General features: G+C 52.8%; 8 protein-coding genes across 8 annotated transcripts; 6 read left to right on the top strand and 2 right to left on the bottom strand.

Annotated features, from left to right (window-relative positions):
- Positions 1-180: 180 nt before the first annotated feature.
- PHYSODRAFT_307514 (hypothetical protein) lies at positions 181-2568 on the bottom strand (the record flags this gene model as incomplete). The annotated part of the gene is made up of 7 exons (XM_009540320.1): positions 181-388; positions 471-750; positions 831-893; positions 947-1151; positions 1226-1413; positions 1500-2074; positions 2531-2568. The coding sequence occupies 7 exons, from the start codon at positions 2566-2568 to the stop codon at positions 181-183; spliced, it is 1557 nt and encodes a 518-aa protein (XP_009538615.1).
- Positions 2569-8427: 5859 nt separating this feature from the next.
- On the top strand, positions 8428-9670 carry PHYSODRAFT_356174 (hypothetical protein). The gene has a single exon (XM_009540319.1). It carries the CDS (start codon positions 8471-8473, stop codon positions 9506-9508), a length of 1038 nt encoding a protein of 345 aa, XP_009538614.1. The 5' UTR covers positions 8428-8470; the 3' UTR covers positions 9509-9670.
- Positions 9671-12098: 2428 nt separating this feature from the next.
- Positions 12099-13136, top strand: PHYSODRAFT_319943 (hypothetical protein; the record flags this gene model as incomplete). Its single annotated transcript, XM_009540318.1, has 1 exon — positions 12099-13136. One exon carries the CDS (start codon positions 12099-12101, stop codon positions 13134-13136), a length of 1038 nt encoding a protein of 345 aa, XP_009538613.1.
- Positions 13137-16160: 3024 nt separating this feature from the next.
- PHYSODRAFT_407198 (hypothetical protein) lies at positions 16161-16607 on the top strand (the record flags this gene model as incomplete). The annotated part of the gene is made up of 2 exons (XM_009540317.1): positions 16161-16319; positions 16476-16607. Coding segments are annotated over 2 exons (291 nt in total), but the record flags the coding sequence as incomplete, so codon positions are not given.
- A 21-nt stretch (positions 16608-16628) lies between these two features.
- On the top strand, positions 16629-17240 carry PHYSODRAFT_532654 (hypothetical protein; the record flags this gene model as incomplete). The annotated part of the gene is made up of 1 exon (XM_009540316.1): positions 16629-17240. One exon carries the CDS (start codon positions 16629-16631, stop codon positions 17238-17240), a length of 612 nt encoding a protein of 203 aa, XP_009538611.1.
- Positions 17241-17651: 411 nt separating this feature from the next.
- PHYSODRAFT_319942 (hypothetical protein) lies at positions 17652-18233 on the top strand (the record flags this gene model as incomplete). Its single annotated transcript, XM_009540315.1, has 1 exon — positions 17652-18233. One exon carries the CDS (start codon positions 17652-17654, stop codon positions 18231-18233), a length of 582 nt encoding a protein of 193 aa, XP_009538610.1.
- Positions 18234-18376: 143 nt separating this feature from the next.
- PHYSODRAFT_566275 (hypothetical protein) lies at positions 18377-21679 on the bottom strand (the record flags this gene model as incomplete). The annotated part of the gene is made up of 9 exons (XM_009540314.1): positions 18377-18617; positions 18688-18936; positions 19009-19100; positions 19311-19635; positions 19713-19807; positions 20038-20083; positions 20237-20539; positions 20694-20827; positions 20908-21679. 9 exons carry the CDS (start codon positions 21677-21679, stop codon positions 18579-18581), a joined length of 2055 nt encoding a protein of 684 aa, XP_009538609.1. The 3' UTR covers positions 18377-18578.
- Positions 21680-21853: 174 nt separating this feature from the next.
- On the top strand, positions 21854-22443 carry PHYSODRAFT_341950 (hypothetical protein; the record flags this gene model as incomplete). Its single annotated transcript, XM_009540313.1, has 3 exons — positions 21854-22046; positions 22119-22190; positions 22262-22443. 3 exons carry the CDS (start codon positions 21854-21856, stop codon positions 22441-22443), a joined length of 447 nt encoding a protein of 148 aa, XP_009538608.1.
- Between the last annotated feature and the right edge of the window lie 22 nt (positions 22444-22465).

Genomic DNA, 22465 nt, shown 5'->3' with positions numbered 1-22465 from the left:
CAAAAACGCAATGGAGACTGAGACCTCCGTATGTCGGACCTCCTGCTCTTGCGGGCAGACGCTGGCCACAGCATTCAAATCACAAGATTTTAAGAGGAGTACCGTCCTGACTCGGTTAAATACACAACTTCAACGCGTATCTTTTGACTTCAACTAGGGGGGTGTAGCCCACTATTGCTTTTAGGCTGCGAGCGCGCGCGTGGCGCTCGGGTTGGCTCGACGCAACATGGGCATGAGGTTCGTCCACCGGAACATCTGCGACAAGATGCACGTGGAGAACCACACCGTCACCAGCAGGCAGATGGACGCCTCCGAGCTGAAGAAGCTGAAGAGCTGGGCCTTCTCGTAGAGCGGGGCTGTCAGCTGCCCGAACACCGAGGTAATAAAACTACGCCGAAGGAACAGCGAAACAAATACAGGGTCAGTTCATCTGTGGTGGTGTAGCTCGGCAGTGGATGTGGCCGACGTACAGGTTGTGTGTGGCGTGATAGACGACGCTGGACCAAATCACGTAGCTGGAGTTGCCCTGGATCCAGCACATGATGATGCGGGAGCCCACTAGCAGGAGTGTAAACACTGCGAGCACGTAGAGCAGGTGGAAGTCGCGGGTTTCGGCGACAGCGTATCCTGACCCCTTGGGCACCACCTCCAGTGCGTCGGCGATGATCATGGGCCAGTGCCATAGCGCCCAGATGCAGCCCGTGATGGCCGACGCCAAGATAGTAGAGTGGCTGAATACAATCTCCAGCGCTGAGGTAGCAAAAATGTGAGAAAAAAATTCCATTAGGCGAGGGGGATATGAAATCTTCGAAAAGTGTGATGGCACTAACCTGGGAACAGCGACCCGCTCCAGCCGATCTCCTGGATCATCGCGAAGAAGAACCAGCTTGTGCCTGTGAGCAATCAAACCAGACATATCAGATCAATAAATCGCCCCACGACCAACCCGTCATGCAGGAAGCGAGGGTGACGCCACCTAAAGGTCGCAGTCCCATCGAGAGGCCGACGTCGTAGCGCTGCGGCGGGACCGGGTCCCAAAAGATTCCGAGGAAGCTTATGTAAAACACATAGAACACCAGCCCAGAGTCCAGCGCCTCAACGTCGTTGAAGCTGAACACCATCTCGAGCTTCCGCACGAAGGTCCGGTTAAACTGCAAGACACCACCGCGAACAGCAAACATCAGTGGCGTAGTAAGAATCGCAGAGCCCATAATAACGCACTCACCGGGTTAACCATCCTCGTAGCGGCTGTGAACGAGAAGGCCGCTAGCTCGCACAGCACTGGCACAGCATAGCTCAAGAGCGCGAGTCGGAACGTAGATCTGGACGAGTGCGAGCTTCTGAATAAGTGGTAAAGTGGCGGGATGTTCCAGTGCGGGGGCGTATTGCAGGCTTGAAGTCTCAGCTTTGCAACTACATCAACAAAAAAACATAATAAACAAATACAAGGTCACGATCAGCGGCGGTACACATCAAGCTAATGCTCATTGCAGACGTACTGTTGCGTAGTGCGAGCGATGCGATGGCTGGACTGACAAACCAGAGGCAGCGGAAGGCGAACACAATGGGCGTGTTGGGCGGGATCCCCCACTGCTTGCAGAACACGAGGCCCGTGAGCGACAGCACGACCATCGAGTAGAGCGACACGAGGTAGGCGATGACGGCGTCACGGTAGGCCCACATGACGTCGGCCGAGAACATGCCGTGGAAGAAGTAGTTGGACGAGCCGCGGTCGTTGCGGTGGTGGTACTGGTGCGCGGGCTGCACGAGCGGGTAGTACTCGTCCCAGATATTCTTGCCGTCGCGTCCGGCCTTCTTGTTCGACGCCGTGACCGGTCCGGCGGGCACGGGCCCCACCAGTGCACTCGCTGCGGCGGCGCGGGACTCGGGTGGAGAGCCCGACTCCAGGTTCACGATGGTGCCGTAGTTGCTAGCGGACGCGGAGCTGCTGGGCGCGTTGCTCATGTTGCTGGCGGTGGTGGCGCTGCTGCCGCGGCTGCGCTTGCCCATGGGCGGGGGGGGTGTAGGACGTAGCGAGACCTTGCAGAGGTAGAGCGACTGGAGGCGCTGCGGGCTGATTGATGGAGTCACAGGCGGGCTCGGAGAATGAACGGGCGGGCGCTGCGCGTCTACCAGGCGCCCTCCAGCGATCGATCGCGCGCTTCTGCTTCAGCCCTCGGTCCAAAAGTGCAGCTAAAATCCCAGCGGCTTTCGAAGCACCAGCGCGGAAATCGGGGTGGTGAACGCGCTGTTAGGGGTAGTGAGGGCCCGTATATAGGGGTTTGTAGCCTCATCACGCGACCTTCGAGCGACATTCGAAAAATAGAAGCCCAAAGGAGTGCTATAGAAGGTGCATCCGATGGGTTACCCTGGGTTACGTCGTGTACTTACATCACGAGCTGTGCTTGCTTGCCCGCTGGACAAGCTCAGCGAGCAAGCACAGGAAGAAGTTCTATAGGCTCGAACCTTTGCATTGTCTTGAAGGCGGTTGTGGCCTTCTCTGTCTTACAAATTACAGACTGCAGCTTACAGTATTTTGATGCGAACTTGGTACGACTGATACGCCATGGATCAAGGTTCAATCGATCATCTCGCCACAACAGCGTGATTTGCATGACGCCGTTATGACTTTAGGTTATCACCACGGTTGGGGGCCATTATCGCGGAGCGCGACCACGAGTCGTCTTGCGCGGCCAAACAGCTTGCCTTGGCTTGACTTCACACCTGCGAAGAACGCTGCAGGTAAGACGGTGCAATGCAGATTGGATATCGGAGTCGTCACTCGGCCAACAGCCAATCCACGGCGGACACCGCCTCGCTGGGCCCTAGCAAGTTGCTAGTAGCAACTGGGGTGTCGGCGACAGTCCGTTGGCAACAACAGCAGGCGACCATCAGTCTGCAAAGGTGATCGCGAGGAAGGCGAAAGGCTGGCAGGTTCTGTGCGCCCCGAAGCAAGATGAGATTCAAACGACGGCTATTACAGCGCCCCACAATAGCTGGTCGGCGTACACCGGTCAAGCCCTTGAGTCTCTGGCAACGGCTAAGAAACCTGCAGACTGAAGACTGGAGGTCAGTAAGAGCCGCGATAAGGGCATGTTCTGGGGTTGCGACCGCAGGTCGGACGGTGCCGTCCGACCTGCCTTTCTCTAATCGCGAATTCGGGATCGATCGCTGGTCTCCGTTAAGAGGTGACAAACCAACATTCCTTCGCGAAGCCCGCCTTGTTGCCAACAAGTTGTTGGTCGCACATCTGCATGTATCGCTTCACTTACACGAAGATTAGGACTGCAGTGCTGTAAGATCAAGGTAGGATTGTGTAGCCGCTTCACTAAAGCGATGTCGAGTCCAATGAATTCCTTTATGGTACTACCTAAGACGCTGTCAACGGAAACTTAGCGTGGGAGATCACAGATAATACCAGGGGTGCTACTTAATTGCGAGTACACTTCACTGACTTCCGAGTAGTTTCACACGAGAGCTATGCGTTGGCTGGGATAGCTAAAGGATTTTGTGTGAGGTAATGCCACGCGACAATTCTGGGAAAATTACGGAAAACAACAATTTACGTAGCTGTGGGTGCTACTAGTATTTGTTTTATCCTTGGTTGTTCTCAGACAGATAGTTTAGAAGAAAGACTCTCAGATGCAGGATGCCGATGTGACACAATCGAAAACTATACTTCGTTCGAAGTAAGTAAAGTGAACGCGTGTGCTTCTAGTTGGCGTTAGTATAGAACCCGTTATATACTTTAGTGTCCGGTACAGTAGTTGGCGACTACTTGTGCAACTGCGCGTTGGGGGGTTAAGCCACAACTCTATGGACGGTTCTATTAGCCGAATGCAGGCAGATGCTGCGGCTGCAAAGCAGGCGCAGAAGATGCCTGTGGATAGCGGTTTTGCCAGCACAAGGTTTGATATAACACAATATTCGAGTCAAGAAGCGCGGTTAGTGGACGATAACTACGGCCATCTACTGCGCTTGCTTCGCAGCCGCAGCATCTGGCCGGTAATACAGGATAGTTCAGTGAGAAATGATGCAGTCCTGTTTACTTTTAAAAACTTGCAAACAATTATTTTGCTCTTCAGAAGTTTTTGCACTCTCGCTAATTGCGATTTCGCTGTAACTGGGAATTCATTTCGTGACGAACTAAGGGTTGTGAGGCTGGTACTTGTAAGCCAACAAGCTGGTCTCCCAGGATACATGCTCTAGCTAGATGAAGCAGCTATGAGCAGATAGTATTTCAAACACGCACCGTTATGGATCAATCAGGAACCGGACGATGTCGTCCGATACTTTCCTTGAGCTCAGGACGTCAGAGAGCATGTCTGTGTTTTCAAGGTAATATAGTTAGTTTAAATTACTTGCTCTTCTACTGTAGATGGACGAGCTGCCACACGCTGCTACACCAGATCGGCAAATAGTTTTCATATATGCTGTCGTTTGAGAGGCCGACCGTCGGCCTAACGGCTACACGATTAGCTGACGTTCCTTGAGTTGACGATGTCGGCGTCGGCTCGCAGCTGCTGGGGCACATATCGGTGAGCTACGGCAACAAGCGTAAGCTAAGAACATCGCTCATCAGCGACGTGGTGCCGAAGACCGGCGAGCAGCGCTGATTTCGGCAACGATTCCTCGCAGCACTCGTGTCCAAATGCGACGAATACGGAATTTTCGAAATGCTCTCGAGCTTGTCTCGGACTTGAGATGCATAGGCGATATTCAGTTAACTTCAGTTACCGGGGCCAGTTTTTCGGCTCCAGTAATACCGGCTTCAGTTACCGAGGTGCCGCCTAATTAATCTGTGTTGGGCTGGCCACAGCACTCCCTCCGGGGTTACTGCTATCCCAGGATAAACCTTATTCGTGGCTTAGGAAAGGCGCCACGTCCGGCATTGCCACCCTGGATGAGACCGAAGGAAGACACAGCATGAATGTATCTGGGGAAGTAACGCATCGAACCACTTATGTGGATGTAAGGAAGCTAATTGAGAATTTAAGCGTTATCCAGCAGAAAACATCAGACAAGTTGCCCTAAAGGGCTAGTAGCACGTTATTTACGTTCGTGAATGCCATACTGACATTCAACGTTCTTAGAGCGGAGTCAGTCAGTAGCTGAAAGCTAACGCAACGCACGAGTTCAAAAGAGGTATATGTACTCGAAAGTCCGAGTATATTACTCTTTACTCGAAAGTCCGCGAAATGTACTCGAAAATAAGGACGACCCCAATAACAGCGACCTGATCGCCACCGCTGAGAATGCTTGCTAACTAGGACCAATCTTCGAGAAGCCCAGCGAAGTCATTCGTACGATCTCAACGCACCGTGCACAACTTGTAAAATTGTATTAATACACAGCTGAACCGTACTTAAACGATTGTGTATTGTACATTAAACTTCAACTTGCTGGACTTTGCCTTTTCAACAAATTCATCAGGGCTAAAATAATGGCCCAGCCTGAATCCGTGCAGCGATTCCCGTTTTCACAGCTGAGGATATCCGCGGGAGGGCGTAGTTTGACGTCTTAGTAAGATTTTTACATGTATTTACGCCGTACATGTAAAGTAGACCTGGACTGGACTTTGCTGGTGTTTTTGTTGGTGAGGGAATGGGCCACGCTCGCGAGAGGCGCGGCCATGATCTCCCTGCTCAGGGCCGACAAGAAAGCACACCGTGTTGTGCTCCTGAATGCGGCACCGACCGCACATTTGTTCGTACCAAAATGGAGCAATCACGCGGGAAGCCCATGAGGCGTCACTGACGGCAGCCCATGAGGCGTCACTGACGCCTCATGGGCTGCCGTCACAGCCGAGCGGATGGTCCTGCTGAAGGATAATCTCAAGCAATGAGATACTGTCGCAAGGGAGATTTGGGTCCAGCAGCTCCACCTGGCTCAGGTCCTGAGATTGAAGGTGTTATTGCTGAACTGGAGCAATGATGTGGTTCGCTGCAAAGGGCGACTACTGTATTATGGCGCATTTTAATTAAAATTACCGGTCGACGTGCCCGGCGTAGCACGCTGCGTACCAGTCAATCCTCGGCTGGTTCCTTGAGTCAAGGCAACGGTTACGAAGCCTGCTGCTGGCCAGTGAGAGCCGTGAAAAAGAGCCTAGCCCTGTAGGTATGAAGCATGAGGTCGGACGTAGCGTCCTACATGCACCTCCCTTTTTCCAATCGAGAATTCGACAGCGATCGGAGGGAAACGCTTGGACATCGCTGGTCTCAGCTGAGGTGGCGAACCAACATTCCTTCACATCTGGAGCACAAGCCTGCCGAAGAACTCTGTCTTGTTGGTCTTATGCCTGACATTTGTTTCGCAAAAAAATAAGGACCAACAACGATGCCTAGATCTCGTTCAATTCGTCTTCATGCGTTTATTTTTCTTGACATACCGGTACCTACAAAACGCAGTCATCGGCAGCACCAGCAACGCAGCGCGCTCTAATAAACCGTCCAGAATGCTTGCTGGACAGCGCCTTGTGCCTAGTAGGCACAAGGTCTTCGAGAAGCTCAGCGATGTCGTTCGTACAGAAGCTTAGCGAAGTCGTGTCAGTGCGCACTTACCGTAGCGGACAAGTTGTACAGTAAATGCACAGAATAATCGTAATTGTACTTACAACTTCAACTTTGCTGATTCGATTTCATCACATCAAAGTTGAAATCATGGTCCCAGCCTGAATCAGTGCGGCGCTTCCCGATTTTCCACAGCTTCGGCTTTCCCCCACACGACGGCGGGAGTGGCGTGGTTTCGCGCCATCCTTCATAATATGTACCGGTAGCTCTGGGCTGGACAGCCCAACACGCAGACGATTGCTGGCACAGCACAGTAATTAGATGTAAATAGTTGCGGTGGTAACTCCAGCTGCTCTAGCGAGCCGGCAAGGCAGCAACCGCCAGCTGATGGGGGGATTGGATCACACTTGTGAGTCCCGTGGCCATAATCCCGTGCTCAGGACCGACAAGAGCGCGCCATGCCGTGTTGGTGTACATGTAGTGCCCTGCCCTCCTGCTGCTAATTGGGGCACCGACCGGACACTCGTTTTGTATTGTAATGGAGCAATCACGGGAAAACGTCAAAAGGTGTATGAATTTGAAACGTTTTGTCAAAAGCGGTTAACTCGTGTCATTAGGTGTATGCTAGGTTGTCGGTATGACAGTATGTGTATGTGGTTCCAAGCGCACTAAGGTGCATCATAAAGCTGCATCAGCAACGAATGCGGTGACTGGTGTGTGGGCTTAGATCCAAATCCATAAAACCCGGGGTTAGGAAGGCTTCTACCTGATGCAACTAGCAGCGAACACGGTCAACTAATAATAGCATATAGAGCAACTGTACTCGACAACTTCGCTATTGTGGCTGCAAGGAACTACCAACGCAAACCGCAAGCGTCTATAGCATGGCTGTACTAGGTAGGTTTTGCATCTGAATTTCGGAGGTGAAGGAGCTCTAGTGAGAGCCCCCAACCGGGGGAGAGTGTAGGTATTGTAGAACTGTGGCAACGCTGAGGCCTGGCTACAATGGATAACGACGTTCATTGTAGTCCCTCAGTCGTACAATTCGCTATCAAAGTCATGGGCACCACGAACCGGACGAGCGTGTCGTTAATAAACTACTGTGCTTGGAAGGTCGATCCTGGGTCTGTATGACCCGACCTCGGCAGAAATACCGCGGCAACCAAAACGTGTGTCAGTACGTGTATGATGAGACATGACGCGACGTGACGCCCACGACCACTACACCTATTGACAAACGTTTTCCCAACGCATACACCTTTTGACGTTTTCCCAGCAATTACCCGCAGACAGACAGCGAAGCGTCAGGCCTGCTGAAAGATAATCTCACGGAAGATTTGGAGCTCCGTCAGCGCACTCAACGCACGCTCCTCTACGTCCGGTGGCGGTAGCCTTTTCGGTGCTACGAAAAGGTGCGAAACTTACGGTTTAGCGGTTGCCAGTAGCCTTTTCTTTACGAAACTTTCGTTTCGGCGGTTGGCAACCGCCGGTTGCCTCAGTGTGTGAGTCATGGACACAATCCGTTTTATCAGATCCCGGGCAGATGGCAAGCTTCCCCACACAACAACAACAGCAAGCGGCGAGATTCACGTACATGTACAGTATAATAGCCCCCATCTCGACTCCCGCTCTTCCTGAAGCAAGCTGTTGGGGCAGATTCGCATGGCGGCGCCAGCTGCGAGCGTCGGGCGACGCGAAGATTTTTTGATCACGAAAACAGCGCCCTGATTGAGAGGCTCGACAACCGCTGTAATTGGTCCAACAAGCCGTTACCGCGCCCCCATTGGCCGCCGACCTCGCGCAGGAGTGTTGGTCGTCCAACTACTGATGGCTCGACGTGCGGTGAGGAAAGCAAGTCACAGACGCGGATAGACGTACGTGGCCCCACACGCCAATCAGTCTCCAATTTCCTGGCCTCCGCGCACTCAGCGTCTCAACAGCTTCACACACACGCATCAACAATGGCCCCGAACCCGTACGAAGTGTCCGACGCGCTGGCCGACGTCACCTCCGTCAACCCCGGCGTGCGCCGCCGTATCCTCGTGACCGGCGCCGCTGGTTTCATCGGCTTCCACACGGCCAAGGCGCTGCTCGCGCGCGGCGACGACGTGGTCATTGTGGACGAGATGAACGACTACTATGACGTGAAGCTCAAGCAGAGCAACCTCGACTGGCTCACCAAGAACTACGGCGAGCGCGTGACGGTGGTCATCGGCGACCTGTGCGACGCGCAGCTGGTGCGCCGCGTGCTGAAGGAGACGTCGCCCGCCGCCATGGTGCACCTGGCTGCGCGCGCCGGCGTGCGCCCCAGCATCGACAACCCGCTGCTGTACATCCACGCGAACGTGGTGGCGACGATGGTGCTGCTGGACGCGTGCCGCGAGTTCGGCATCAAGAAGTTCGTGTACGCGAGCAGCAGCTCGGTGTACGGCGGCAGCCTGAAGGAGAGCTTCAGCGAGGAGGACATCGTGGACTTCCCCGTGAGTCCGTACGCGGCGACCAAGAAGAGCTGCGAGCTGCTGGCGCACACGTACCACCACTTGTACGGCATGGACACGATCGGCCTGCGCTTCTTCACGGTGTACGGTCCTCGTGGGCGTCCCGACATGGCTCCGTTCAAGTTCATGGACCGCATCGCTCGGGACGTCGCTATTGACCAGTACGGCGACGGCTCGTCGTCGCGCGACTACACGTTCATTGATGACATTGTGCAGGGCGTGCTTCTGAGCCTGGACCGCGGATTCGGCTGCGAGGTGTTCAACCTGGGCCGTGGCACGCCCGTGCTGCTGACGGACTTCATCCAGATCATCGAGGGTCTGGTGGGCAAGAAGGCCAAAATCAACATTTTGCCGGACCAGCCGGGCGACGTTCCCCGCACGAGCGCGGACATCTCGAAGGCGGAGCGTCTGCTGGGGTACAAGCCCACGACTCCGCTGGAGCAGGGTCTGAAGAAGACGTGGGAATGGTACTCCGAGTTCTACAACAACGCGTCTCCGTAAAGTGGTTGCGTTAGCGTGTGCGTCGGTGAAGTTCTTGGGGCGGTTTTGATAAGCGAGTTGTTGCATCGCAGTACTCATCGTTTACCTCGAAGCGGACAGATTAGCTGCCAACTTTTGTATGAATTTGAAGATAAATGTACTAGTTTGAATCTCACTTTTAGACGAAAAGTATGAAAGGTCGATTGATACTTCTTATAGTTTGTTCAACTCATTTTAATGCGCCTTTTAAAGGTGCCTACATGTACACTTCGGTTGTACAGTACAACTTGTACTGCTACATGTATAGCGTTTTGGGCTAAATTCGCCGATTGAATTTACACTGGATTAAAAAAGTTGGCCTCATCCCGAGCGTAGGGCATAGCTGGCGCCGGGTTATCGTTTGACCTCCCTTACAGTGCAACGGCAGTCAATGAAGCTGAGGTTCTCGACGCTTATACTTCAGCGATTCGAGCCTTCCAGGTTGGATGCTCAAACGGACTGGTTCAGTGATTCTTCAGCACAACATCAGCTGGACTAACCGATCGTCTACCGAAGTGAGTGCACCGTCGCAGCGTCGCGGATTCGAAGCAGCTCTGGTTTGTCGGCCCACCGCACATTCTTGGGATGAGAACTCAAATCAAAGCGGCAATGTTTGCGGCCGCCTGCTTGGTTCCAAGGAATCGTTCAATACGGGTAAGCTACTGTAGTGACGCGGTATCGTGTCACATTAGGCGGACCCACAATTTAATTTTGCACCGGCGTTCGTCGAGGTAGAATCGTGCAAATGAGTCCCCACTTTGATCTGCTATGCTATCTGGTCGAGATTCTTGGTGTGTTCCATCGTAGCTTCTGGGTCAAGCTTGTGGCACGAAAGTGCCGTCGGCCAGGTTATCCAGACACCATGTGCTGGTTCGGCACAGCTTCAAACAGCACACTTTACACTCGGCCGGGATGCTGCCTAGTCTCATGTAATCTACATCTACCAAGGGCGTGGTTGCATCCGTACAAGTGAAGCGCTAGAAAACACGTGTCACGGGGTTGTAAGACGTGTTCGAGACTCTTGCCACGTCAACGATGTACAGTAGTTAAGTAGTGGCCAAAGCCTCGCAGAAGCTGCTAATAAAAAATATCATGTGCTTCAGCTCGATCTCAGCTTTTCGTTGCTACCTTGCTTGTTTGGCTAGCAGTAGAATTGGCACATCTATGGTAGAAAGAGTGATTCGCGCATATTATCGTGGACCAGAGAAGTAGGTAAATTGCGGATATTCGGTTGCTTTCATGCCAAGCTACGCTCGTATTCCCTCCCCCCCCCCTAGCCATGAACGCGCGAGATATTACGACTCATGGTACCAGAGCGCCGTCATCCTATGGATAGATACATGTCGGACGTGCGGTGCAAACAATAGCATCAACATTGATGACTTTGCCTTGTTGCCCAGACGGAATCTCAAGGATACGTCGTGACAGTTTCCTACTACGGTACATGTACTAGTGTCTGCCGACAGCAAGGATGGAGTAGACTGGAGGCAGTGGCCACTGCTGATATCCACGTATGGTACTGTTGCGATAGGGATCTCGCGCTCACGTTCTGCAATGGATCAGTGAAGTTCATTAGATTCACTGTATTTACACAACTGAGTCAACTACTGTACGCACCATCAACGGAAAGTAGGTCGATCACGTTCGCGTCTTTTGTAGCCTGTATCCTCGAAATTAGGATCGTATGTAAAAGGATCAACTCGGTACTCTTTACTTCAACTTGAGCAATGCAAACACCAAGTTTGTTTTATCCTGTAAGGGTGCTTCATCCTGTTGGTTCTTTTACATGTGAGAGGTTTTGTCCTGTTCTTCCATAACTTCTGGGGTCTGGAAGTAAAGATTTGTGCGACAGGTTATCGAGCCTACGTCCATAAGCAGCTGGCCAGCGTTCACCGCATACAGATATTAATAAAACTGCATGTATAATACATGTACGAGTTAGTTGTGCCGCGCACGAAGTATCCAAGCATTTATCTGCCAAAATCTAGCAAGAACTACCGTTGTGCATGTAGAAGCGAGAGTGATTAAGAGGGGAAAGTCTGATTCAGGCAGCTCATTCAGCATTGCCAAGTCCCGTTTCCTGTCCTTTGTGGAGACTGACCAATGCCTGTGTTTATGAAGTTGTACGTTCGTGAATTTCGGCGATATGTTTTCTGGGTTTCTGAAGCACCACGTCCATACTAATCAGCAGCTGGCAGTTCCTGCGAGATGGCTGTAAAAGCAGCAGGAGGACAGGCAGGGCATGGATCCGAGTCTGCAGTCCTGCATGGCACGCGCTCTTGGCGTTCATCAGCCCAGCACATGGTGTCAGGAAGTCAAAAGCCGCACCCCTGTTAGAAGCACGGAGCCGTTCACCGATGGGAACCCCCTTCCAAGTTAATGACGTGCGGTGCACGCAGCACCTCTGCAGAACGGATGCTCGTTCGTAAGATCGAAATATAATACATGTACATGTACGTAAGCAGCTACCGTAACTGAGAAACCAAAGCATGCAGCTCATAAGCAACACTTCAGTTCTCAATTCACCAGCTTCAGCTCAAGCAGCCCCAGGCACTCCAACACAGCATCAACAATGGCCCCGAACCCGTACGAAGTGTCCGACGCGCTGGCCGACGTCACCTCCGTCAACCCCGGCGTGCGCCGCCGTATCCTCGTGACCGGCGCCGCTGGTTTCATCGGCTTCCACACGGCCAAGGCGCTGCTCGCGCGCGGCGACGACGTGGTCATTGTGGACGAGATGAACGACTACTATGACGTGAAGCTCAAGCAGAGCAACCTCGACTGGCTCACCAAGAACTACGGCGAGCGCGTGACGGTGGTCATCGGCGACCTGTGCGACGCGCAGCTGGTGCGCCGCGTGCTGAAGGAGACGTCGCCCGCCGCCATGGTGCACCTGGCTGCGCGCGCCGGCGTGCGCCCCAGCATCGACAACCCGCTGCTGTACATCCACGCGAACGTGGTGGCGACGATGGTGCTGCTGGACGCGTGCCGCGAGTTCGGCATCAAGAAGTTCGTGTACGCGAGCAGCAGCTCGGTGTACGGCGGCAGCCTGAAGGAGAGCTTCAGCGAGGAGGACATCGTGGACTTCCCCGTGAGTCCGTACGCGGCGACCAAGAAGAGCTGCGAGCTGCTGGCGCACACGTACCACCACTTGTACGGCATGGACACGATCGGCCTGCGCTTCTTCACGGTGTACGGTCCTCGTGGGCGTCCCGACATGGCTCCGTTCAAGTTCATGGACCGCATCGCTCGGGACGTCGCTATTGACCAGTACGGCGACGGCTCGTCGTCGCGCGACTACACGTTCATTGATGACATTGTGCAGGGCGTGCTTCTGAGCCTGGACCGCGGAGTCGGCTGCGAGGTGTTCAACCTGGGCCGTGGCACGCCCGTGCTGCTGACGGACTTCATCCAGATCATCGAGGGTCTGGTGGGCAAGAAGGCCAAAATCAACATTTTGCCGGACCAGCCGGGCGACGTTCCCCGCACGAGCGCGGACATCTCGAAGGCGGAGCGTCTGCTGGGGTACAAGCCCACGACTCCGCTGGAGCAGGGTCTGAAGAAGACGTGGGAATGGTACTCCGAGTTCTACAACAACGCGTCTCCGTAGGCATTTCGACTGCGACCTCAAGACTATGTAGTGGTAAATGCGTAATACAGTGACACCTCCCTAAATGAACCCCTCTAACAGGCCATGTGTTCCCTATCTGGTTTGGATTCCTCGACTGCAAACGGGATTATATGGATTTCATTATAGGTGTTCTATAACTGATCAAAAACCTCTTTATTCTCTAAATGGTCGCCATTGTTGGCGCCTCAACCCTCTAAATGGACGCCGTAGTAATCGATCCAAACTCATATATTTTTCTCAATCACTTGCCTGCCTCCTCCCACGTATGCCATTGCTACCACTACTCCCGCCACAACAAATCGAGCGAAGAGAGAAATTTTATCTGGGATGCTAAGTTGGAACAAAGAGTTTGCAGTAGCTGCAAGCTTGTAAATACTGATAAATAAGCTAGCCACAGTATTTTACAATCAGCGCAGCGTACGTATATAATTTACGAAAAACTAAAATATTATGATGTCGAGACAACTAGGGGCTATGCAGTAGATACCAAGCAAAAGATAAAACTGCAGGCATGGTGGCAGGATATCGGGACAACAAATATTCCCATAACCTACAACCTGAGGGGATGCGATTCTGCTAATACCAATGAGAAGAAGGAGTAGGAACAGACAATACCGCGCCTACCGTTATTGGTTAAGTTCTGTCTGTGTGAAGACGAAACAAAACAATAGTACGAAAAAGCTGGAGGGGTACCAGGTAAAGAAAGCCCTTGTATTGTGCACCTAACATATGAAAATGTAGCCATTAGAAGTGTAGCCATTTCTTTATCCGATCAATTCTTTAACTGAAACAGCGTATTAGACCGAGCGAACTGGGTGTCATTTATAGAGGTGTGACTGTACTGAAAGTTGTCTTGTTCTCTGGATTTTATCCAGAGTTGTTAGGGTGATACGACTGCAGGTGCAAATCACTATAAAAATGCATGCTCCGCTATCGGTTAGAGCATCTCCAACGGTAGTGCATAGTGCAAAAATGATAAGGCGAAGTGAACGGCTGGACACTACGTAAAAACAGGACGAACATGCATGAAATAGCTTGCATTTGTTTTCGCTTCCCCAACGGTATTGCAGAAATGCATAGTGAAAGCGGAGGAGTTGCCCCAGAACAGTCAATGCAGCTGCCTTTACCTCATAGTACAGGTGTCATCCTACTATTGCGAGAACCTGCTTGATGACCTGCACGACGATGAGACCTCCCCCTGCTTGCAAATATGGGTTTGGAGTACACTGCCACTTTGTCTTGAGACTATAGCAACCGTGAGAGTGTTGCAAGCGCCTTACCAAGGAAGAAATTCCGCTGTATACCTAACTAGTGCCTATATACGTTCTGTAGGAGCATGTGTACCTGTTTCCAGCATCCGTCAACGCAGTAGGCGCTCACACGAGAATATTTTCGTTGTGCACTACGTGTGCATTACGGGCCGATTCGTAGGGGAAAACCGGGCTTTATTCCCTACGAGGCTTCCCTAGTGCACAATCACTTTTCAAATGTTACTTCACTGTTACTTCTGTGCCCCTGTTGGAGATCAATTTTTTTTGCACTTGCGCATTTTTGGTCATTTTTGTGTATATTGCACTACCGTTGGAGATGCTCTTATAAACGAACGGATCATTAACGTATCGGACCGTACCCGTTAACTTTAATACTTCTCCGGTCCGGAAAAGAATTAACAGTTAGGTTTTTTCATAAAAAACCTCGAAAAAATCGATTTATGATTAGTCGAAGCACCCTATTATGCACGGATGTCCCATCTCTCATTAGACAAAAAGACAACATCAGTGATTTGTATGGAAAAAAACTCAAATATGATTGGCTGTTTTTCAGGCGTTGGAAGATTCGATTGGTTATGGCGATATAAGACACGAATAAGCTTTCTTTCAGCTTTCTAAATCGTATTTTTACGTTCAAATCTGATAAACTTTGACAACGCTGCGAATTTAAACCTAACACACCTAAAATTCGACCATTTAAACTGGCCGATACAGACCGCAATGGCGGGAAAACGCATTTAAAAAACAATCCGTGCAATACAGCAGACAAAGGGCTTTACGCCACGGCCAATTACAGCTCTGTTGGCGTAGTAGAGCGTGAATTATGGTCGATTATATGAACTGTTAATTTTTTTCCGGACCGGAGAAGTAAACGCTTGGATAATATATTATCCAGCGGCGTGTTGCTTGAGTCTTTTAGGGTCGACATTTGCGTGACACGATTGATCGGATGTCGCTCGACCATACATAACTACAGTTGTGTTTGCAGTACATGTATGTTCAACGATGTTACATCGGTGTCGCCACGTTCAAGTCATGGAACGACACCCACGAATACCCACGACTTCAATTTAAAGTCGTGGGTGTCGTTGAAGTCTTCAAACGATGCTGGTCTCGTTTCAACCATTCTGCACGTGCTCGTTTCAACCATTCTGCACGTGCATACGAACCGTTACCGCCGCTATCAAGCCTTGACGTTGGCTGCATATTTTTGCAAGATAGCTAAGGCATAGTGAGTGACCAGTACATGCTCGCGTAAGGGCTTGAGATAGTTGGCAGTGCATGCTTTCATGGTTTCGGAACTTGGTAGCAAACCCGAATAAAGACAAAAGCACCAACTGCTGAAATTTAAGGATACTTCGCTCTTACCAAAGAACCTCGGGTACACCTTTTCCAGGCGTAATTCACGGTGTGCAAATACAGTTCGGCAAGAGCAAAAACAAATTCGTGAAGTGCAATACGTAATTCAGCAACCCTTTCCAAATCGATATCGAGATATTCATCCGATTATAAAGGGCATACGCATCGCGATCTTTCTTCAACTTCGCGCCTTCACTTCGCGCCATCTAGTGCAATTGGTGGCTGTTTGCGCTTCGCAGCCCAATTTCCCGCCTTCGCGCAACTCTGTTGCGCGCGAACGCCGCTGCTGGCGAGAGCACCATGCTCCTAAGACCTCCGTTTTCATTTTGCCACGCCACCAACAGCCGCTCCACCTCGAGATCCTCTGCCCAAGATGCCGCTCAAGTACTATCGCTACGCGTTAGAAACCAAGTTGCGGGTGGTGGATGCTGCACGCAACGACCGCAACTGGGAAAAGCTTGCTGCTGAGCTCGGTGTCAAGTTAAACACCGCACGATACTGGGTTCGGCTGAATGTTCACGGGGACGAGCCGGTTCAAGCACGCCCAAGAGGTGGGCGAGTCTCGCGGAAGGTGACGGGGGCCATGGTGGAGTTCCTGCTCGAGAAGCTGCGCGGGGACCCGGACCTGACGCTACGCCAGCTGGCGGACATGCTCGAGAACGAGACCGGCGTTCGTGTTGCGCCCCAGACCGTCAAAAACCATGTTGACGCTGCGTGCTTCACGATGAAGCAGCTACACAAGGAACCGCAGTACATGAACACGCCGCTGAACAAGGAGAAGCGCCGCGACTACTTGGTCAAGTTGCAAGAGTACCAAGCTGCAGGCAAGGTGATTCTGTACATGGATGAAACGAACTTCAACCTGTGGGCGACGCGCACGCGCGGGTGCAGTTTGAAAGGCAAGCGCGCGGTGAAGAAGGTGTTTGCGGGCGGAGGCCAGAACACGCATGTGATCTCGTGCATAAGCGAGCACGGCTTGGTCTACTTCGAGACGCGCTTTGGCTCCAACCGCTATGCGAATACCAACGAGCTCATCAGGAGCTTGTTGCGTCATGTGGCACAGCATGGTGAGATTGCTCTGAGTGATGTGGTGCTGGTGCTTGATAACGCACCTTGCCACTGCCGCGCGGAAGAGGTTTTTGGCGAGGCCGAGTTTGAGCCGGCTACGCTGCTTCGGTTGGGCCCATACTCACCAATGTTGAACCCAATTGAGAATGTGTTCTCCACATTCAAGTCCTTGGTGAAGGCGTACATGAGGGAGCGCCGCCTCGATATTTTGGTCGTGCCTGAAGGAGTGACAATGAAGGACTACCGTCAGTCGTTCCTGCACGAAGCGGCTCACATGTACATACCGCAGGCCGCGAGCACCGCCAATTGCCGAGCCTTTTACCGCCACACGCTTCGCTTCCACTTCATGGTAAGCAACATGGACGACATGCCTGTGGGCACGTGAGATTACGCGCTGTATGCCAGGTACTTTATTTGATTTGCTTTTGTACGTAACCTGGCAGTTCATGCTTTTAACGATTTCAATGAATACGAATTTGCACTTCACGAATTTGTTTTTGCTCTTGCCGAACTGTATTTGCACACCGCGAATTACGCCTGGAAAAGGTGTAGAACTGCTAGGCACATTTAAGATAAATTAACTTAGAATCAAACCTAGAATCAAAACTACATGATAAAATCCATGCTTTAGCACGGCTTAGTTCAACCTTGGATACGTTACCAGGTATGTTTCTCTTAGACTATTACTTCAATTATATCAAGGTAGGGGAAGGTGTTGATAACAGTTTCGGGGTAGGGTTTTCTTTCGTTTCATTTTTGTGTTGAAGTGCAAGTTTCCTCCGAGCCAAGCAAGATAATGGCGGGGAAGCGCTTGAAAGTGTCCGGGGACATCCAGACGCTGACTCCGGCGCAGCGAGAGGCGCTGAGCGAGATCATCAGCGACTCCATGAATACTGGCGGTCTGATCGCCTGGCGCAAGTTGACCGAGAGTCCGACGTTCGCCGGCGTGGCGTACGACACGCTTCGGCGCGAGGGGAAAGCGGTCAAGCGGCAGCTCTCCAAGCAGGGACTCGAGTCTTTCGTCCCCACCAAGCGCCACATCAGCGAGCTGGACGAGGACCCAGCTGAGCCGGAGCCGCAGGACGACCAAGTGGCGGAGCTGGAGGCGCTGGTGGCTCACAAGGACAAGCTCATAGCGGACGGCGTGAGGCAGATCAAGACGCTCAAGCAGAAGGTCACGGGGCTCGACGCGGCCGTCGCCGAGAGGGACGAGCAGCTCGCGGAGCAGGAGAAGCTGCAGAAGCAGGTGGAGGCGCTCCAGCAGTGCATCAGTGAGCTCAGCGCCATCATCGCCAGCAAAGATGTGCAGCTGGAAGAGGCCAACGCCCGTTATGATACGCTGCTGCAAGGCGTTCGGCAGCTGGCGTCCGAGGGGTAGACGCTGCTGTGCGTAGCTCAATGGGGAGGGAGCTGCGTACCTATCTACTTACTTACTGATCAAGTCGTCAACGTTTTTCTAGTAATCAAGCGCCTACTACGTTATGAGTGTTCGTTCACGCTGCGTCAAGTGAGCCTGTGGTTGCTTACCCTGGAGCGACGATGAAGAGTGCGCCCCATGGTGGTGCCAAGTGCACTACTTACTCGATTATCATCTCGTGCGCAACACGTTAGCGACGCCGTGGCAAGAGCTAGGCTCGGTTGGACATGTTCGCGGGGTCGCATCCCGCAGCAACGCACCGCAAACCTGGGATCGTCGGGTAGTGACTGCAGTTCCGTGCTACCCTCATAGATCCCCAAGGATATCCGCTTCAAGGTCGTCCAGCTACTCCAGAATAAAATACAAGCATGAGAATTACATCGGGGTGATGGCAGAATCTCGAAGCAAAACGCACCTCTTCCTCCTCCTCTTCCGCATCTTCAGCGCCATCATTTTGCTGCTCCGAAGGAGTGACCCGCAGTCGCTTTTCCCCTGACTCAGCGGTAGCACCATCCGCCTCGTGAGCCCGTTTAGCACTGTCGTTCTTGGTTCGACGGGAGAAAAGTTGGTCCTTAATGTCGGTTGAAGACTGCTTCCTCTTCTCCTCTTCCTTGCTTTCGCGCTCCTCCGCTTCAATGAGTCGCAAGAATGCATCGTCCACGTCCTAGCGATCATACACACGCGGGTCAAAATCATTAGCCACAGATATCAACAGGAAATAAAGACACGATAGTACCTTGGGTGGAGAAGATGAACGTGCCGGAGTCTTCTTTGCCTCCTCGACCTTTTTCGCCTTGACGCTGGCGCGAGGCGGCTCGCGCTTCGTTGCTTTGATTTTCGATAGGAAATCAAATGTCCCTCCAGTCGCTACGACACCGGTCGCAACAGGTCCGGCAGCAATGGTACGAGGACGACTGCCGCCAGACGGTCTACGAACTACTCGTGATCTCCTCACCATTTTCGACTTGTGCACAGCGCCGTCTTCACTAGGAGGGTTGCCCGAGTCGTCAATTACCTGTGCAAACGTGACTTGCTTACCCGGTTTTGCGTCCCCAGGCCCCCTCTTGACTAAAATGCTGGACACCGTCTTTCCTTCAGAAGCAGGAGCAGAAACTGGCGTCGGATTGCTACTATCGGCGTCAGTTTTGATTTCAGCTGACGGAGTCTTCGACTCAGAAGGTTCACCTGTATCGGAGGACGAGGTAGCACCATTCGCATCCGGTTGCTTTTCAGGTTCTGGCTTCTTGTGTTTGGCTTTCCATTGATCAGCAAGGAAATCTTGCTCGGAAACCCGAGACCACGACCGAGCACACTTGATAATCCAATCGGGGGTCACAATGAGCACGCCGGGTATTTTCTTCGCCTGAAGTCACAGCACCGCACACGGTTCAACATCAACGCCAAGCGTTCAAAACATAAGAGCCGCTGCAGCTCACTTACCTGAACGTGCTTCTGGGTTCCTAACCGTTCTGGGTGGATCACAAGGTGTGTAAGTGGGAAGTTGTTAAGCGTCATGCTGGGCTTGGCCCCCAAATCTACCGCCAGACGCCACAAATAATGAGATTCATGGCTTTGGGGACCGACAATGGGGAATACTCCGCTGAAAACAATGCTGCATCCATGCAGAATCGATCGTTTTTGCTGCAATAGATCACGCTGTTAGAAAACAAACACATTCTCCGGTGGTCACTTCGACGACGTACCTCGCTCAAAATTGCCTTCACATCGCGGCCATTGCCGGCCATCTGCTCTTCAGCAGTTGTACCTCTCATACCAGTTTCGTGACCCGCGTAGAAGGTTTCATGAACATGCTAGACGGTGCAAATAAGGGTATCGTTAGAAATCTACAGCAGCCATGAATATGTATGTCCAATATAACCAACGCGTACCTTCAGAACCGTTGTCGACTGCGCAAGATGCCTGTCTTCGCTGGTTTCGGAATTTGACTCGTCCAGCCCTGCCACGCCACGGCCTGACGCGTTGTTGATCTCGGATGTGCACTTAAAGTAGTGGTACGGCTCAATTAAGAACACGTTCCCTTCGTTTTCCTTCCATACATCGATTCGGTCATCGAGAACAAGGATCATCGAGTCATCACACGACGGGAAAAGAAGCTTGAGCGACTTGTGCAGCATGTCGGGTGTGTCTGTACGGGCCACAATCCGGTTTTTGAAGTACGATTCGTCAGGGTCGATGATCTTGACAATCTGCTCTGCGTACAGCCGTGTGCCGTGCGTGTAGATGAAGAGGTCGTACAAAGCCGAAAGCTCCGTTAAGAAATCCGTCAGCCCGGGTCGCAGTTTCACCACGTGTTGCTGAGCAAGACCGGGGATAAAGAAGAAGTAAATGTCGTCTGCACCCATCAAGAGCAACATCGTCAACCGTCTGAAAAGACCGACACCAAAAAAAACTTCATGCCACCATACCTGACTTAGGGATCTCGCCTACAACGTCGTCAACACGCACTGCGTGCAGCAAAGTGTGGTCCAGATCAAGCACCAACGACAATTTCTTCGCTCCAAGCTGACGGCGAATGTTGTCCGAGTCGAACTTTTCTAAAACCAGCAATACACAAAACAACGTCAGCCTACCTTATCCAATCCCCCCATTGTCCGCTTCAGCATCATCCACGTACTCGCTTCCTCGACATTCAGTCGGATCACCTGTCCGTGCGATACAACATTGACACTCTCCATGTCTTCGTTCTCTTCGTCTTCATCCACCACCGCGAGACACATCAAACAAGTGCGTCCATTGCGCACCCGATGAATGCAGTACTCCACAAAGGCCACAGTCCTCACCGCAGCGTCCTTCGTGTCTCGCATAATCTCGTCCGACTGCTCCTTGGTCAGAATATACAGCCGTCCCTTGCACGGCGCCTGCATGGGTCGCTGGTTGCCCAGCTCCAACCTGCCGGCCGTGCCGAGCCTTTGGCCCGCGTCCACCTCGGCGCCAGCAGCCACTACCCAGTCAATAGAGTCCCACAGAGCGGCGTCACACTGCACGCCCTTGCGGCGGATGTGGGAGCGGTCCTCCTGCTCCTGTTGCTGCTGTCTGGGGCCCTCGTCCTTCTTGACGTCGCGCTTGGCGGCCTGCTTGACGTCCCCAGCGGCCTCAGCCGCCGCCGCGACCTCCTCCAGCTCCTGCTTCTTGATCTTCTCCTCGATTTTGACGCCGCTGGGCGCGTCTTCCGCCTTGACGCGGCCGTTCTCCTGCTTCACTTGGGCCTCCTTGGGCTCGCCCTCGGAGGCCGCAGCCGCCTCCGTCTTCACGTCTGGAGCGCCATCCGCCTCCGCCTTGACGCTGTCCTTGTTCTCGTCCGCCTCGAGCTTCACCTGCGCCTCGTCGACGGCCTCCTCCGCCTTGATACTCGCCGCGTCCTCGCGCTTCACGCCGTTCGCCGCCATACCCTCAAGAGCGCGGAAGTGAAGTGCGGACGCGGATTGGCGCAAATTCGAGACGGCGCAGTATTCGGGCGACAAGTGGTTACGTATGGTTAATACAAACAACAAGTGATACGGTCCGACTTTATTACTGCGCGGTGCCCGCGAAACGACGCGAGCTGCAGGCAGTTGTTGAAGATGCCGCCGGCGCTCGAGGCCAAGGACGGAGGTGTTGATGCCACGCGGGGCCCCGAGTGTGTGGACAAGGTCTGGGACGAACAGGTGGACGGCGCGTGGGCCCCCGGCAAGGCGCCCGTGAGTCTGCTGACGACGTTCCTCAAGTGCGTCCAGGAGCGAGATAGTGTCGAGGCGGAGCGTGCAGCACGAGAGAGTGAGGGGCTTCGTGTTCTTTTGACTTAGATAGAGGCTAGGGAAGGTTGTGCTGACTTGCTGTGTGCTGCAGTTCTGGAGGTGGAGCCCAACAACCGCCTCGTGCAGGATCTGCTGGACGCCATGAAGCAGCACGACGCAATGGGTGAGTGGAGACGCCGTTGAATATGTGCACGGGTTGGTCTGAGTACAGTAGTCAATACATCGCTATTGCAGAAGCTGCTGCTGAGGCGGAGGAAGGTAGCTCGGGTGACGAGGAGGACGAGGAGGATAGCTCAGAAGACGATGACGACGATGACGACGACGAGGATAGTTCAGAAGATGACGAGGAGGATCAGCCTGACACCAACGAAGCTAAACCGCACGATGCTGACGCAAAGAACAACGACGGAGAGTAACGCATGAGCAGCAAAAAAGAGT

The sequence above is a fragment of the Phytophthora sojae genome (genome assembly GCF_000149755.1).
Source record: "Phytophthora sojae unplaced genomic scaffold PHYSOscaffold_15, whole genome shotgun sequence".
Classification (NCBI taxonomy): Eukaryota; Oomycota; class Peronosporomycetes; order Peronosporales; family Peronosporaceae; genus Phytophthora; species Phytophthora sojae.
This window is presented reverse-complemented; position numbering and strand designations above follow the sequence as displayed.